At 36.5% G+C, this 14740-nt stretch overlaps 2 protein-coding genes across 2 annotated transcripts in view; one reads left to right on the top strand and one right to left on the bottom strand.

Annotated features, from left to right (window-relative positions):
* Positions 1-13484, top strand: part of kdm7aa (lysine (K)-specific demethylase 7Aa) — a 26760-nt gene extending 13276 nt beyond the window's left edge. The window contains exons 5-18 of the mRNA XM_082168211.1: positions 580-721; positions 989-1175; positions 1618-1780; positions 3998-4085; positions 4221-4327; positions 4529-4620; positions 4719-4805; positions 5649-5882; positions 6115-6239; positions 7303-7481; positions 7896-7975; positions 9618-9727; positions 9807-10117; positions 11075-13484. Coding sequence (XP_082024337.1) covers positions 580-721; positions 989-1175; positions 1618-1780; positions 3998-4085; positions 4221-4327; positions 4529-4620; positions 4719-4805; positions 5649-5882; positions 6115-6239; positions 7303-7481; positions 7896-7975; positions 9618-9727; positions 9807-10117; positions 11075-11163 — 1994 coding nt within the window. The 3' untranslated portion in view covers positions 11164-13484. The remainder of the gene's footprint in view (positions 1-579; positions 722-988; positions 1176-1617; positions 1781-3997; positions 4086-4220; positions 4328-4528; positions 4621-4718; positions 4806-5648; positions 5883-6114; positions 6240-7302; positions 7482-7895; positions 7976-9617; positions 9728-9806; positions 10118-11074) is intronic.
* ndufb2 (NADH:ubiquinone oxidoreductase subunit B2) lies at positions 13483-14740 on the bottom strand. The gene is made up of 4 exons (XM_082168333.1): positions 14530-14740; positions 13911-14055; positions 13743-13838; positions 13483-13629 (listed from the first exon to the last, which is right to left on the bottom strand). Exons 1-3 carry the CDS (start codon positions 14613-14615, stop codon positions 13764-13766), a joined length of 306 nt encoding a protein of 101 aa, XP_082024459.1. The 5' UTR covers positions 14616-14740; the 3' UTR covers positions 13483-13629; positions 13743-13763.

The raw sequence follows: 14740 nt of genomic DNA, 5'->3' as shown, positions 1-14740 counted from the left end.
AAATATCTAAATAAAAGCTATAAATACTATAGTAGTATATGAATAATACTAAAATAACACTGGCCCATTTACTTCCATTGTGTGGAAAAAGCATGAATATTCTTCAAATATGTGAGTTTGGAGTTTGCATGTTAGTTTGCATGTTGAGATTGAGAAACAAATTAAATATGATAAATAAATGAATAATTTTGGGGTGAACTTTAAATGTTTACAGACATTTTAAAATTAATATTGGTGGAAATTAATGGGTGATGACCATAAAAATATCAGCATTGGTTCAAAAGCTGTGCAGAGTTTTGTAGTTATGTCCTGTTGCCAACTTTGGCTTGAGCCTTTCACATTATGTGTTTGTGGGACTGTTCCTCCAGCTGTTCCCTGTCATCAGACGCTGGCCAGCTGTGTGTGTGTTGAGGGATTGCAGTCACTTCACCGGCAGCTGTCCAGCGTCGTTTCCGGTCCTCGGCTGTCTTTTGTGATTTGCGGCCCTGCAGCTGTGTCTCTCAAAAGCCTTATTACAGAATATATAGCGAAGAATTGATGGATAAAAAAAATCTGAAAGTATCCACTTTCTTTTCCCAGGTGCAAATAAAGTCATTGACGTGATTGATGTCGCAAGACAGGCAGACAGCAAGATGAATCTGGGAGAGTTTGTGAAGTATTACTACCAACCTGAACGGCCCAAAGTGTTGAACGTTATCAGCCTGGAGTTCTCTGATACAAAGTACGTCTGTGTGAGAAACTGTCAGTTCCACTGCAAATGAATTTATTCTACTGGTTAAGATAACATACAGTGTTACTTTAACACTTAGGTCACATTGTTGTTGCATTAGATGACAAAATAGCAATCCAAATATCCTTTGTTTTTAAAGAAAGATTGTTTTTGGGGCCTGATATACAATTATGTAGCTACTTTATGATTTACATGAATTCAGCTGACATGTATAAGTGCTTGTGTGAAATCTGATTTTTGTTTCCTGCTCAATTTTAGGATGTCTGATTTGGTGGAGGTTCCTGAGATAGCGCAGAACATGTCGTGGGTGGAGAACTACTGGCCTGACGACTCGTTCTTCCCCAAACCATTTGTGCAGAAGTATTGTCTCATGGGAATGAAAAACAGTTACACAGACTTCCACATCGACTTTGGAGGAACTTCAGTGTGGTATCATGTTCTTTGGGTATGAACTGAGACCTGTTTGATGCTTGACAGCTCTTTTAACTTATCTTAGTTAGGCTAGGATTAGTTTTTTTGTGATATTGAATTTGGTGATGAGATTTATGAAATTTCAATGGTATCAAAAATGTTGATCTAACTTCATTTAAAGCAAAAATAACTTTATCGTAATATAGTAGTCACCATTTGAAGTGGATCAATAACCTTCATCAAAGTTATACAATACCCATTCTTGTCTTAGGACAACTTTGAAGTTTTTTGATCCACTTCAAATGTTGACTACTGTATATATCGTATTAACGTGAAATAACATTACTCATCTCGTCATATCGCCCACCCCTATTCATGAATAATTAATGGCTCAAGTCATGTGATTTTACAGTTCTACAAGAGCTGATAAGCGGTTCCAATGAAATGTTGATAATATTTTGTGTTTGTGTGCGCAGGGAGAGAAGATTTTCTACTTGATCAAGCCGACTAAGGCTAACCTTGCACTATATGAGTCCTGGAGCTCATCACCCAATCAGAGCGAAGTATTCTTTGGGGAAAAAGTCGACAAGTGTTACAAATGTGTGGTGAAGCAGGGAACTACCATCTTCCTCCCCACCGGTGAGAACACAGAATTAGACAAACTTCTGAATCCCTTTTTGTGTCCATTTAAAAGATTATGCCCACCCACCTGTTTACATTATTATAATCAGAATAAGCTTTATTCGCCAATGTGCGCAAACACAAGGAATTTTTTTGTGGTTTCCAAGAGCTCTGAGTGCATACATGCATACATCCATACATGCATATATAACACAAGAGGATAGAAAGAACATTTAAAAAGTAAGATTAAGAAAATAGATATAAAAAAATAATACATAAAAAGACTTGTGTACAGATGTGTGCATTATGTACTGTATATACAACTGTATTAATAAAAATATGTATTTTACATAGTAAGGATCTATTTATTGCCTAACTCGCAGGTGGCATAAACACCATACTGAATTATGAATTATAAAAACAGGTAGTAATTGACTGTTTAAGGTGGAGATAGCCTGAGGAAAGAAACGTTTTTATGTCTAGATGTTCTAGTGCACAGAGATCTGTAAGTGCAAACAGGCTGTGGGCGGGTTAAGAGGGCTCTGTGATGATGTCATGATACGTGTAGTCCTGAAGGTTGGGCAGGTGCGCACCAATTATCCTCTTTTATCCATTATATCAGTTCCTTCTGCAGTTTCTGTTGATGATGCAACAGAACAAATGGGTCAATAATGTTCATTTCTAATTGATCTATTATTTATATATCAAAATTGCAATTAACATTTATTAAAAATAATTATAAATTAAATTTATATTATATGAATTTATATAATTTATTATAATATATTCATTTAAGATATTTTATTAAATTATATTTAAATGGGTTTTTTTTTTCATGTTAAAAATGTCAGGTTGGTACAATGGTAATGATATCAAAATGAAAAACACAAGCATTATTAAAATAATGAAAATCTTAAAGAAAGTCTTAAGTTGTTTGCCATAAACTTGTATTATCATCATCATCATAAGTCATGTGATGCAACCAACATGCAGCAACAAGAAATGGTTTTATAGAGAAGATCTCAGACACTCGTGACTGTCGGATGATAAAATATCAGATAATTTGTAACATGGAAAGTGTAGTTCAGGTTGTAAATTGTCATGTAGTGACTCCCCAAAAAGTAATATTTATAAATTAATAATTCACGGTTTGTTGTAAAAAATTTTTTTACATGTTTGAAAATAATAAAGATGTGTACACTCACATGTTCAAGGTGTAAAGGGGAAAAAAAGTTTGTTTCAAACCCATAATAACCAATAGGAATACAAAGTGTACATTACTAAGAGCCTAACTAACTAGATTTGTAAAGGATTTTTCCTTTGTTGACAGTTGTCATTTACTTAAATAACAACTTGCTTTTTTTATCCTTGATTCACCCCACAACAAGAGAAAAAAATAGGATGTGCGCTATCGTATAAAAACACATACACGGTACGGCAAGGCGAAAGTAATATCAGGCGGTTTCCCAGGACTTCTGCCAGGAAAATCTGGATCAGCGTCCAACACTGATGACCCTTGTTCCAGTGGGATTGTTGGGCAACGGTCTTCGCTGAGCAACGTGGTAAACAGAATGGAAACACTCCGAAGGGCTGTGATGCAATTCACGTGCATCTCACCGAATGGAAAGAATGAAAAGTGTCTGAATGTTATTTTAATCACCCGCGAGAGGCGCTTTAAATCAGAATACGTTTAGAGTTCTATAAATGGTCTCTAACCAATGCGGAGGTAGTAGACGTAACTCTTCTAGGGGGAAGGATTCATTATCACAGCATGTGTATTTGAGGAGTGTGAAAGCGAGCTTGTGGGTTTCCCTCCTCGAGCAGAACGTCACGTATGACGAAGCAGAAATCCCCCTCTTGTTCAGCAGCATGTCTGCACACGACGGCCAATACACATCCAGCCAGACGGAGAGATAAAACTCAGAGAGGTGTGGGTGTGAGATTACGCTATATTTAGCTTTTGCTGATGTGTATTTGTTGGTGTGTATTACACACTGGTTACTGATGTGAATTGTGTGTACACTGTGTTTTGCTGCTGTCTTTACAAAAAAAAAAGACTACTAAAATGGTTAGGTGGTTTAAGATAAAGTTTAAAGGAAATAATATGCATATGACATATGAACAGAGACATCGTTATGTATAAAAGAATTATGGTAGGGCTTGTGAAAGGGAATTAGGTCAGCATAGAACAATCTTTGTTCAGGCCTGAACGTTGATATCTGTTGCCCTCTACAGGTTGGATCCATGCAGTGCTCACTTCTCAGGACTCCATGGCGTTTGGTGGGAATTTCTTGCATAACTTAAACATAGGCATGCAGCTCAGGTAAAACCCTGCATTTATTCCTCAATATTTATCCTTTTGATTAAGCTGTTCTAGACGGTCTATGCTTTTCCTGTCACTATAGTTAATTTAGGTTTCTAAACGGATATTCTAAACTGGAACTGATATTCATTTCAGGTGTTATGAGATGGAACGCAGACTGAAGACTCCAGATCTCTTTAAGTTCCCATACTTTGAGGCCATCTGCTGGTATGTGGCCAAAAACCTTCTGGAGACCCTTAAAGGTGAGTGGGGCAGTGCTTTAGTCTAGGGTAAATGAAAATAAAACACAGATTTTGTTTGTTTAAACCGTCATGTGACGACTAACCAACATCAGAGAACTGTGAATATGATGTTAAAATGTTGAAATATCAATGTCAGTTCCACTTAATAGTTGCGGATGAAGCCTCTTGATGGAGTGGAGATTGAAACATTTGTGTTTTCAGAGCTGCGGGAGGATAATTGTCAAGCTCAGGATTATCTAGTGGACGGGGTGAAAGCTTTAATCTCATCACTGAAGACATGGCTGAGGAGGGAGGCAAGAGAAACTTCCGCTTTTACCGTGTCATTATTTTTCTAGTGAAACTCCTGTGGCTGTTCTACATGGTTATTTTTCTCTGTGTGTTTCCTCCACAGTTGACTCAACCTAACAGTGAGGTTCCAGACCATATCAGGCCAAGCCATCTCATCAAAGCTCTGACCAAGGAGATCCGCCACCTGGAGGTAAGACGAGCCCGAGGAGCTCCAGTGGTTTTGAATGGGGGGTTTAGACAGTAGTTCACAGCTGTTGTGACAGGAAGAGATATTTGGTGCTTTTTGTTTTGATCTTCACTTTGCAACTTTATGGGAACAATTCCTTTCTGTCTTGCCAATATTCTACTTAAAATAAATTCAATTCAATCAAAAATAAACTACATTAAATGAAACCTATTTAACTTAAAATTAAATTATATTAAATCTTACACATTGGAGTAAATAATTAAATTAAATTATATTATATTATATTATATTATATTAAACTATATAGCAAATGTACAATTACTATTCATTTAAATTTAATTAAACAATTTAAAAGCTTAACTTATTACACTTACACAGTCTGCACTTTAAATAAAATAAAATAAATTAAATTAAATATGAATTCTTACACAGCTTGGACTTTAAATTAAATTAAATTTAAAAATGTATTAAATTAAATTGTAATTTTAAAAACAAATTTACAATGAATTTTTAAACAATTTAAAATCTTACATTAATATAAATTTTTACACAGCCTGGACTTTAAATTAAATTAAATATGAATTCTTACACATCTTGGAGTAAATCATTTATATTCAACTAAAGCAAGTTTACTATTAATATTCATTTAAATTTCATTAAATTTAAAAGATTAAGTTAATTTTTAATTCTTACTAAGCCAAGTTAAATCAAATTAACATTAATTCTTTAAGAAAAAAAAATCTTTTTAATTTTTAACTAAAATATATGCTCATTAATATGAGTGTTTTCACATAACCTAAAACAGCTCCAAGTTTTAGTGGTTTGCTGTGGTATTATCTTAAACAGGATGACTCGAATAAAGCTGGAAAATCTCAGGGAAGTGCTGAGTGCCCTTTAACACGCTCAGCACTGGAGAAAGGATATCAGGCACGGCGTGCGGCACGGCGGCTACGAGACCATCATCATCGACACCACCACCATCATCATCATCACAGCCGCAAACTGCCCTCTAACTTGGACATCCTGGAGCTTCACACGCTGGAGGTATTAAAGAGACTGGAGGTCGGACCGCTTGTGGAGGTGAGCGAGTCAGATTTTTTTCCCATAATGCACTGCAGCATGAAGCTCAAATTTCTTATCTGTTCTCTACGGCGACATTAGCCTTCATTATTCCTTATCATATGACTGTAATGCAATGCTATCAAATGGTTTTAGAGGGCATTTTCACCTTGATATTAGATAGGTTCACTGCTTTAGCAGCATGCAATTATTCTATTTCCCGTAAAAAAACATCTCTCGTTTCTTGTAACAGGACCCAACCTTCAGCTCCAAAGTGAATGGCAAGTTTAAGAAAGTGTCTTCAGTGTCTGCAGTAGCTGTTGATGGGAATCATGACAATGCCCTGCGCCTGGTGCTCTGTAATGGCAAAATTATGAGGTGAGGGTCCCGGTAGCTTCTCTTTTTGTGACCACTAGATTGGCTATCTGTTAGGCTCTAGTTTTCATTATTATGAGTGACCCAGAGATGTATAATAATGCCAGTCAATGCACAGTAAGATTTAATGGTAAAACTTTAGTAATTAAAGGACATTATTAGATATTATAAGAAAAAGAAAATAATATTTGTTTTGTGTATATATATTACTGTTTATTTAAATATTTAGTTTGAAGCAAAATATGTATTTAAGAAATAATTGAATGGCTACATGCCTTTGTTTTCATTTAACTTGTAAACATTTACATTATTTGTTTAACTTATTTAATGTGACATACTTAACCCCTAGTTGCTCCAGAGGCGTGCGACCTCTGACATATATAGCAATTGTAAGTCGCTTTGGATAGAAGCGTCAGCTAAATGAATAAATGTAAATGTAAATGTATATTGATAAGTTTGATCTGGTATTAGTAGTGAGAATAGTGACATTGAGAGATTATTTGTACCTCTTTAATTCTTGACATGGAAGGGTTTGATATTTTTATATTGATAAGTTTGATGTAGTAGTAGTAGTAGTAGTAGTAGTAGTAGAAGATATGCTAGTAGTAGTAGTAGAAGATATGCTAGTAGTAGTAGTAGAAGATATGCTAGTAGTAGTAGTAGTAGTAGATATGCTAGTAGTAGTAGTAGTAGTAGATATGCTAGTAGTAGTAGTAGTGAATTAAATTGAAAAAGTGAAGTCAAGACTGAATCCCAAAAAAAAAAAGTGTCTTGTGGTTTCCACAAAAATGTTTTTTGTTGTTGAGATGAGAGACCTAAAAAAGAAAATTGTTTTAAAGATTTTAAACCCCCCACCTTTTGAATGGTAGTGTATATTTATTAATAACTATATATATATATATATATATATATATATATATATATATATATATATATATATATATATATATATATATATATATATATATATATATATATATATATGTGTGTATGTATGTTTTATTTATTAATGTAATATATTAATTTAATGAATAAAGTTTTCTGTTTTGGTCTTCCTTCCTCACAGGGAGAGGTTATCTATCAGTAATGTGACAGCCAAAGTCAATGGAGTGGAAATGTTGCAGTTCCATCAACACAGGATAAAATTGGAAAGAATGCCAATGTGCCCACAAGAAGAAGTGAAAAAAGAAAAGCGAGAGGATGAATTTGGAGTACACTGCACCATCAAGAAGCCACTCAATCATGGTGAGTCGCTTGGAGCTGTAGAGGTTGTCACAGCTCAGCTTTTGCTATCCAGACTGACTATACACCTTATTTTGCAACGTGGGTGTAAGCTATTACAGCTGCTAAAAGGAAATAACTAGAAGAATAACAAAGTGCAGTAAAGTGTGCTACAGTACAAAACAGTATTATTTTAATGTACTGATGTAATTACAAACACATAATAAGAAATACCAGTTTGGAATATCAATCAGCTGTTTTGCACAGCAAAAAATACCTGAAGTTAAAAATGGCCGCACCTGCTCTTACTTTAAAAATGAGTTGGCTATAAGCTTGAAGCCAGTCTGTGAAAAGACAAAAGCATATATTTTTTTCTGTCATTATTGATTGATTAGTATGTATAAAGATATTTGTTTGACCATCATCTTATTTTGTCAGGTCTAACTGTGCAGGCAGAGTCGCCACATGTAGCATCTTCAGACAGTGACTCGGAGTCAGAGGCGGAGGATTGTGCCGAGGTACTGTTGATGTCGATTCAACTCTCCACGAGCTGAACACATTTTTTTGGTTAAATGGTTTAAAGGGGTCATGCATTGAGAAATCATATTTTCCTTGGTCTATTGACATATGAGGTCATTGTACTATAAAAATATATTGTAAGTTTCAGAACTCAAAAACAGCTTTTACTGAAACCAAGTTCCCAAAACGACTTGTTTCGGATTTTGTCACATTATGACGTCATAGTGCGACAAAAGACCGCGTCAACAGAAGATCAATGTCTACTTCTACATCATTGCCTCTTTAGCCATGCCCACCGATTCACGGGTATGATGTAGTAGAAGTACGAGAGAGACGAACACAGGGCAAAACAATAGAGATTGTTCACTATTACATTGTGTCACTATTACTTTGTCTGTTACGGATCATTTGATATGTACTCACTTTACAAAAAAATTATGAATGATGAATATAACAACAACAGTGCAACATAATTTGTAAGTTATCCTGTCAACTATAACTGCGGTGAATCCAAGTACTTAAACTTTATTTGCCACAACCAAGATATATAAAGCATATGTAATACGCATAAATGTTTCACATTTGGCAAATGTTTCGACTATGTTACGAGATAAACACCTTTCTGTAGCTTTTTCGTTTCAACACTAATATAATGTGATAAAATACAATACTACCTCACAAATACATAAGGAATAAATATAAATAAAGATGATTAACTACGAAGCTGTTGCAGACTGGACTACCCTTGTTATTTGAGGTGTAGGTCTGTGTTCTAATTCGGGGCTGAATTTCACCGGTTGCCATTTTTCAACATCTGAAGTTTTCAAAACAGTTCCACACATGTAATGCCGGGGACGTTGAAAAATATTTAATTTTCCAAAACTGTTACCCAATCATAGCAGTGGACGTTTACTTCAAAGTCGTGAATGCGGCATGCCTAACAGTGTTTCAAAGAGAGGGTCCAAAACTGGATAGAAATTAGCCTATTACTCCTACATTAGCAGTTCACAGGGCCGGCTCTAGGTTATTTGGTGCCCAAGGCGAGAGTGCCCGCATTTGACAAGCAGATTTTCTCTCAATTTTCTCAAGTTTGCTTTCACTTTAGACATAACCGACTTTGTTTATGTAAACCTTGTGTGTATTTAACAGTATAAGCACAATAAGACTCGAAAGATAACTTTATATATTTCTTCAAAAGCAGATCGTGGAGACATTTTAATCGTCCACGATCAAAAATCGTCATATCGCACACCCCTAATTCAAAGCGCTAAAACCAGCTGTCAGATGTTTTCGTGCCACTCCCGGTTGCTGAGCAACGCGCGTGAGTTTGACAGCTGCCTGTCAGAGTGACTCAGTCGTTTTTTAGGATTGTAATATAATCTAGTAAAAGAAATGGACAAATACAAGCAGTGTGTGGACAGTGCACAGTAAAAGTGTACAGCGTGTGCGCAGCTTTCATAATACGATACATACATTTAATTAACTTTTTTTTTTTTCTGCAATTTTGCGCCCCGTCCAGCAGATGGCGCCCCAGGCGGCCGCCTGTGTCGCCTGTCGGCAAAGCCGGCCCTGGCAGTTCATGACCGCTTTTAAAACATGTTCTGCCATCTCATTCCTGTGTGTCACCCTTTCTCTAAACAGAAACGCTCATCAGAGTCAGGGAGTTCTGAGGAAGAGGATGGAGCAAGCAAGAGAGACTCAGGGAGTTTTGTGGAGCATCTGAGCGGCCACCATAAGCAAGCATTAAAACGGTATGACTGCCTTCTCATTTCACACACCTGAGAAAACCGGCACAGTTTAAAAGCTCATTTAAGTCATTTTTCTCCACAGAGAACGTCCTACCTCACCGAGAACAGACAGTGCCATTCAGGGCATGCTGTCCATGGCGGGGCTGCTGTGTCAGCAGGCTTCAGAAGGGGCCGATTGGTGGACCAGTCAGGGTAACAGTAACAGCAACAGCAGCAGCAGCAGTGATATGTGGGACAGCAGTGAACCCTGTTCAGCGCCCCGCAGCCCGGAGGGAGAGGATGGGAGTCTCGGAGAGGAATATTCGTATAGAGAGAGCTCACTTTCTCCTCCACTCCACCCCTCCAAAAGACATGTGCCCAACCCCACGCCCATCAGCAACCAGGCCACTAAAGGTGAGCACTTTCTTACACTAAAAGACATAATAGTAGTAATATTTTTATATTTTCTTAGAAAAAGTCAAACTTTTGTTTGCCAAATTAGGTCATGTGGTGCAACCAACATGCAGACAAAAACCCATATATAGAGAGAGAGACAGACAGAGAACACATGCTGAGCCTCATGACTGTTTTTCCATAAGTAGTCAGTAATTTGACCTTTTTATGACAAGGCAAGGTAAAATGTCATGTGGTGTAATCATATTTATTTATTATGTAAATATTTGTACATAAAATAAACACATGAATCAATTTTGAAAATAAGCTAAAACTACATACTACCGACTATGAATGAAAATGTAGAAAATTTGTATATGTAAAGAATTTTGCTTGTTATAAATATATTTTTCCTTAAATTTGTAAATGAAAAATTTTTAAATGTATTTGTTACAACTTATGTAAAAACTTATTTTTTTTGAAAATTGTTAACTTTTTTTCTTCAAAAATATGTAAATGAGTTTGAAAATGTATTTTAAACAATGTTTTACCTTGAAAAATATGTAAAATACTTTTTTGTTTTTAAAAATATATATTTGTTAAAACTACTTATTTTTACCTTAAATTTTGTAAATTTAATAGTTTGAAAATACATAATTTACCTTTAAAATATGTAAAATATTTTTTCACACATATATTCAGGTTACATGACATGGCATTTTTAGAGTGATTAAATTTGTCAAAACCTTTCTTGAACATGGTATAAAGTGTATTATACTACATTTTTAAAGGATTTTCCTTTTGTTCATGTATTTTTCCTGTCATTGACCCTCTTATGTCGTTTACCCATAAAACCCATGTGGGAGATCACTTCAAAAAATGTTTGGGGTAACAATTATGTTTGCAACAATTATACTTTAAAGAACATGTTAAACTTTTTGTATCGACTTATGTCATGTTTTTGTGGTTGTATTGCAGGAAAGCGTCCTAAGAAAGGAGAGGCGACAGCTAAACAGAGGCTTGGGAAGATATTGAAAATGAGTCGCCATAAAGGCTTATTCCTGTAGCATGACGGAGGAAAGAATGAGACTATGTGTAATAAATCAACACAGCTGCTTTTCTTTATACGCTGGGATTATCATCACACACACACACACACACACACACAGTTAACTCACTGTGCATGTTTAGGTGACAGGGTATGTTTAATGGCTCACCTTTTCCACCAATCGCACGAAATACACAACAAATTATCCATCAACGCAGGGAAACTGCTTTACCTTGGACAACATTTAAACATTAACAGCCAAAAGTTTCAAGAGCAAGCACAGAAACGCATGGTCGGATGTCAGAGAGTGGCGCGTGTTCCTACAGGCTAATGTGTATCACGGGCTGAGGCCTCTCCTCTCCCCCACCCTACCTCTTCTCACATCTGTAGCATGAGTGCCCAGGCGCTCGCACACACTGGGACTGTTCCATTGATCCTCGGATTCCCCTCAAGTCATTATCAATCTGCCTATTTCTCTCTCCTTTTGATTGTCTCAGGCTGGAGTATGAGCTTTTGAAATGGTGCTGATCGTTGATAAACCCTTTCCAAACCCCCTCTTCCCCTTTAAGCAATAATTGTACAGCAGTGAGTGATGTATTGATGATTTAGTGGGCCGCACTTTTAGGATGCGCAGGAAGTCCTCTCATGGTGGAACCATCAAATGAACTCAAAGAGTGGCAAAGATACAACTATATGACTTTCCCTTGATTTGACAGTGTTAATTCTTTTTATTGTTTTTAAATGAGTGAATTAAATTAATATTCTGTTGTTGTTTTTTTGTACCTTAGTTTGTAAAAACAACATTTAAAAAAAAAAATGCTGACAAATGCACATACAATCCTTGTATTGCAAGTGCATCTGATTGTCAACCCTTTTGGTTCGTTTTTTTTATATATATATATATATATATATGTATATATATCACGAAAGGTAGTGAAACTAGGAGTAGTCATTTTACACTGGCAAAATTGAGAAAATCGTACATGTATAGGTATTGTCACACATTTATTCGCCTCTGTCACAACCCAGTGGCCGCATAGAGGTACTGCATCCTGGAGCGCTGCCCCTGAAATACTGTATGTGATGTAGTTTGCGAGGACTAAATATGCTTGTCACGTGATTGACAATGATCTTTAGCTCATTCTGCATAATTTATGTTCTATTTGGGTTTTTTTTTTTTTTTTTGGACTGGATAACTTATTTATTAATTTCAAAGATCTAAGGTTTTATATTGCATTCGGAGTTTCCCGTTTTTTCTTTGCATTGAATAGTTCTGTAAATACGAGTATAATTTCGAATGTTACCAATTCAAAAGGAATGAGCTTTTGTTTAGGTTCAGCTTTATGGGTTTTGTAGTTAACACATTTAATGCTACTTTTTAAAATAATAATAATTTGAATGACTTGTTAAATTTACCTCTGAAATGTTAGCGCAAGTTGACTTTGTTTGAATATTGTTGCTTTATGTTGTCTTTGCGACCTGTTGAAGCGGGACAAAAGAATTTCAGCGGGAACAAAAAAACAAAACAAAAAAAAATTGGTGGTGCTTGTGTGAATTTCTTAGAGAGGCTATGAAACGTTTTCTCAGGGAACATCAAACAGGTGACATCTTTGAATTCATTACCAGCACCGTCATATTAATCGCGTTTTGTACTCGTTCCCACAAACTTGCCAACAAATGTATATATATTTCCCATTTATTTTGTGTCTGGTAAATGTAAAACCCAGATTCCGAACAAAATTGTGTTCCACTGTAAAGTATATAAAATGAGTTTGTAAGACTGTTGAGGATAGATCAGCACCAACAGATTTTGATCAGTCTGTTGGTTCAGAAAGCAAATGCACTATTTTGGATCTACATGAATTGAGTCGGATAACCGCTAAAACTCAGGCTTTGTTACGGTTTTGAGTTTTGCTCACCCGCAAGTGTTTAATGATAAAATGTTCCTCCGTTCCCACTCAATAACCTTCACGTAGACAGACACCCTTTGAAAATGGCAGCATTCTGAGGAAAAACAGCTCATATCCTTCATATTTGATCAATCGAGCTGTTCTTCAGACAGGTTTCCATTGCTTTGACGCATTAATTGTACAGTATTTATTAAGCTCTAGCATTCATTTCCATACTCAACTGTGGTATAGACTTAATGTCACTGTGTTTTCAAATGCTGTGTTCTGTTCCTTCTCTTCAATAGTTCTCTTTGAAAAGTTTTGGATGTGATGGACTTTCTCCAATGCAATGTATATATAAGATGAGGGAAATGTTTTGTAGATCACACTGTTTTCCCCTTCCCTTTACCAAGTGTTAAGTGATAAAACACTGTTCTATTGACAAACTCAAGAGTCTATGGTTTTTATTCATTTAATCCTTTCTTTTATAATGCAACTTGTACAATTAGACTTGATAATAAGTCCATACACATAAGAGGAACTTTCAGTTTCCTCTTCAGAAAATGTGCGGGTTAGCGATCACATCTGGAGCACATCTGCAAATGCAAAGTGGAGAAGAGAAAAATCAGTCATGTGTGATGTGGCAACACACCAGGTAAGAAATAAGCAATTTCCTCTGCATGTAAATGACTTGAATTCATATGTGTACATTGGGGTGTTGAGGGCAAGTCTACTCTTCATCATCAGGTGGGATTCCCAGCTCCTCATCGGTCCATGCAGAAGTGTCCGGCCATGGGAAATGACCCTAAAGAGACATTTAGTTAAGTGGCAACAAAGGCATTTCATCTCATCATGTGCTGATGCAGTTTCCGCTCACCAGGATGGCGTCCGAGTCGTGCCAGGTGTGCCACAGGATCCAGAACCACATGGCCCCGCTGAGCAGCTCTGCCTGGAACTTCTGGTTCTTGGTGATCTGAGGAGGTTGTCTGTACTGGGGTTCAATGTGAGGGCCGCCTCCTGCCCTAAAACACACAGACATATCTACAGTAAGTATAGAACAAAATGTAATGGCTAGTGGTACTCATGCCAACCACAGTATTACAAACAATGATGCATGCAGTGATAAGCTGGGAGAATTATATATATAGTAGTTTTGAGAAATGTAGGTTATCACAGTGTTTTTGGCCTTGTACCTTGGAGTACCATGGTAAACAGTATAGTATATAAAAATGTGAATCATTCACCGCCATGGTATTACCATTTGATACTGTCACTGTACCATTATACGACCTGAGTAACGTTACCTACTTCTATTTAAGGCTATCCTTTTATATCCAGATTCCAGCAATCTCTAAAAACTGACCAAGTTCGTATATTTCAACTAAATTACTGCCGTTATTCCGTTTCTAAAGTATCGTTTAGATTTTCCATGACACAAAATGCAGACTGTACTGGAGCATGTTTAGCCAGTTAGCCTTCGGATCATAAACACTCACTTTCTGAGGGTCATCTGCTGAGGTCCACGCCTGAAGAGCTGCAGGCCGCTTCGGAGGACACCCGCCGTCCTCCCGAGAGAAGACATGCTTATGCCTGTGCCAGCACTCTGTGTTTGTACAACGAGTATTAATCGAATTGACTGCAGTGATCAAGACGGAGAAATGTCACCTTTACAGCGGCTGTTTCGTGTTTCTTTGACCTGCTAATAAC

The sequence above is a fragment of the Leuciscus leuciscus genome (assembly GCF_965113295.1).
Source record: "Leuciscus leuciscus genome assembly, chromosome: 4".
NCBI classification, from domain to species: Eukaryota; Metazoa; Chordata; class Actinopteri; order Cypriniformes; family Leuciscidae; genus Leuciscus; species Leuciscus leuciscus.
The sequence above is the reverse complement of the archived record's forward strand: the minus strand, read 5'-3'. Positions and strand labels throughout refer to the sequence as shown.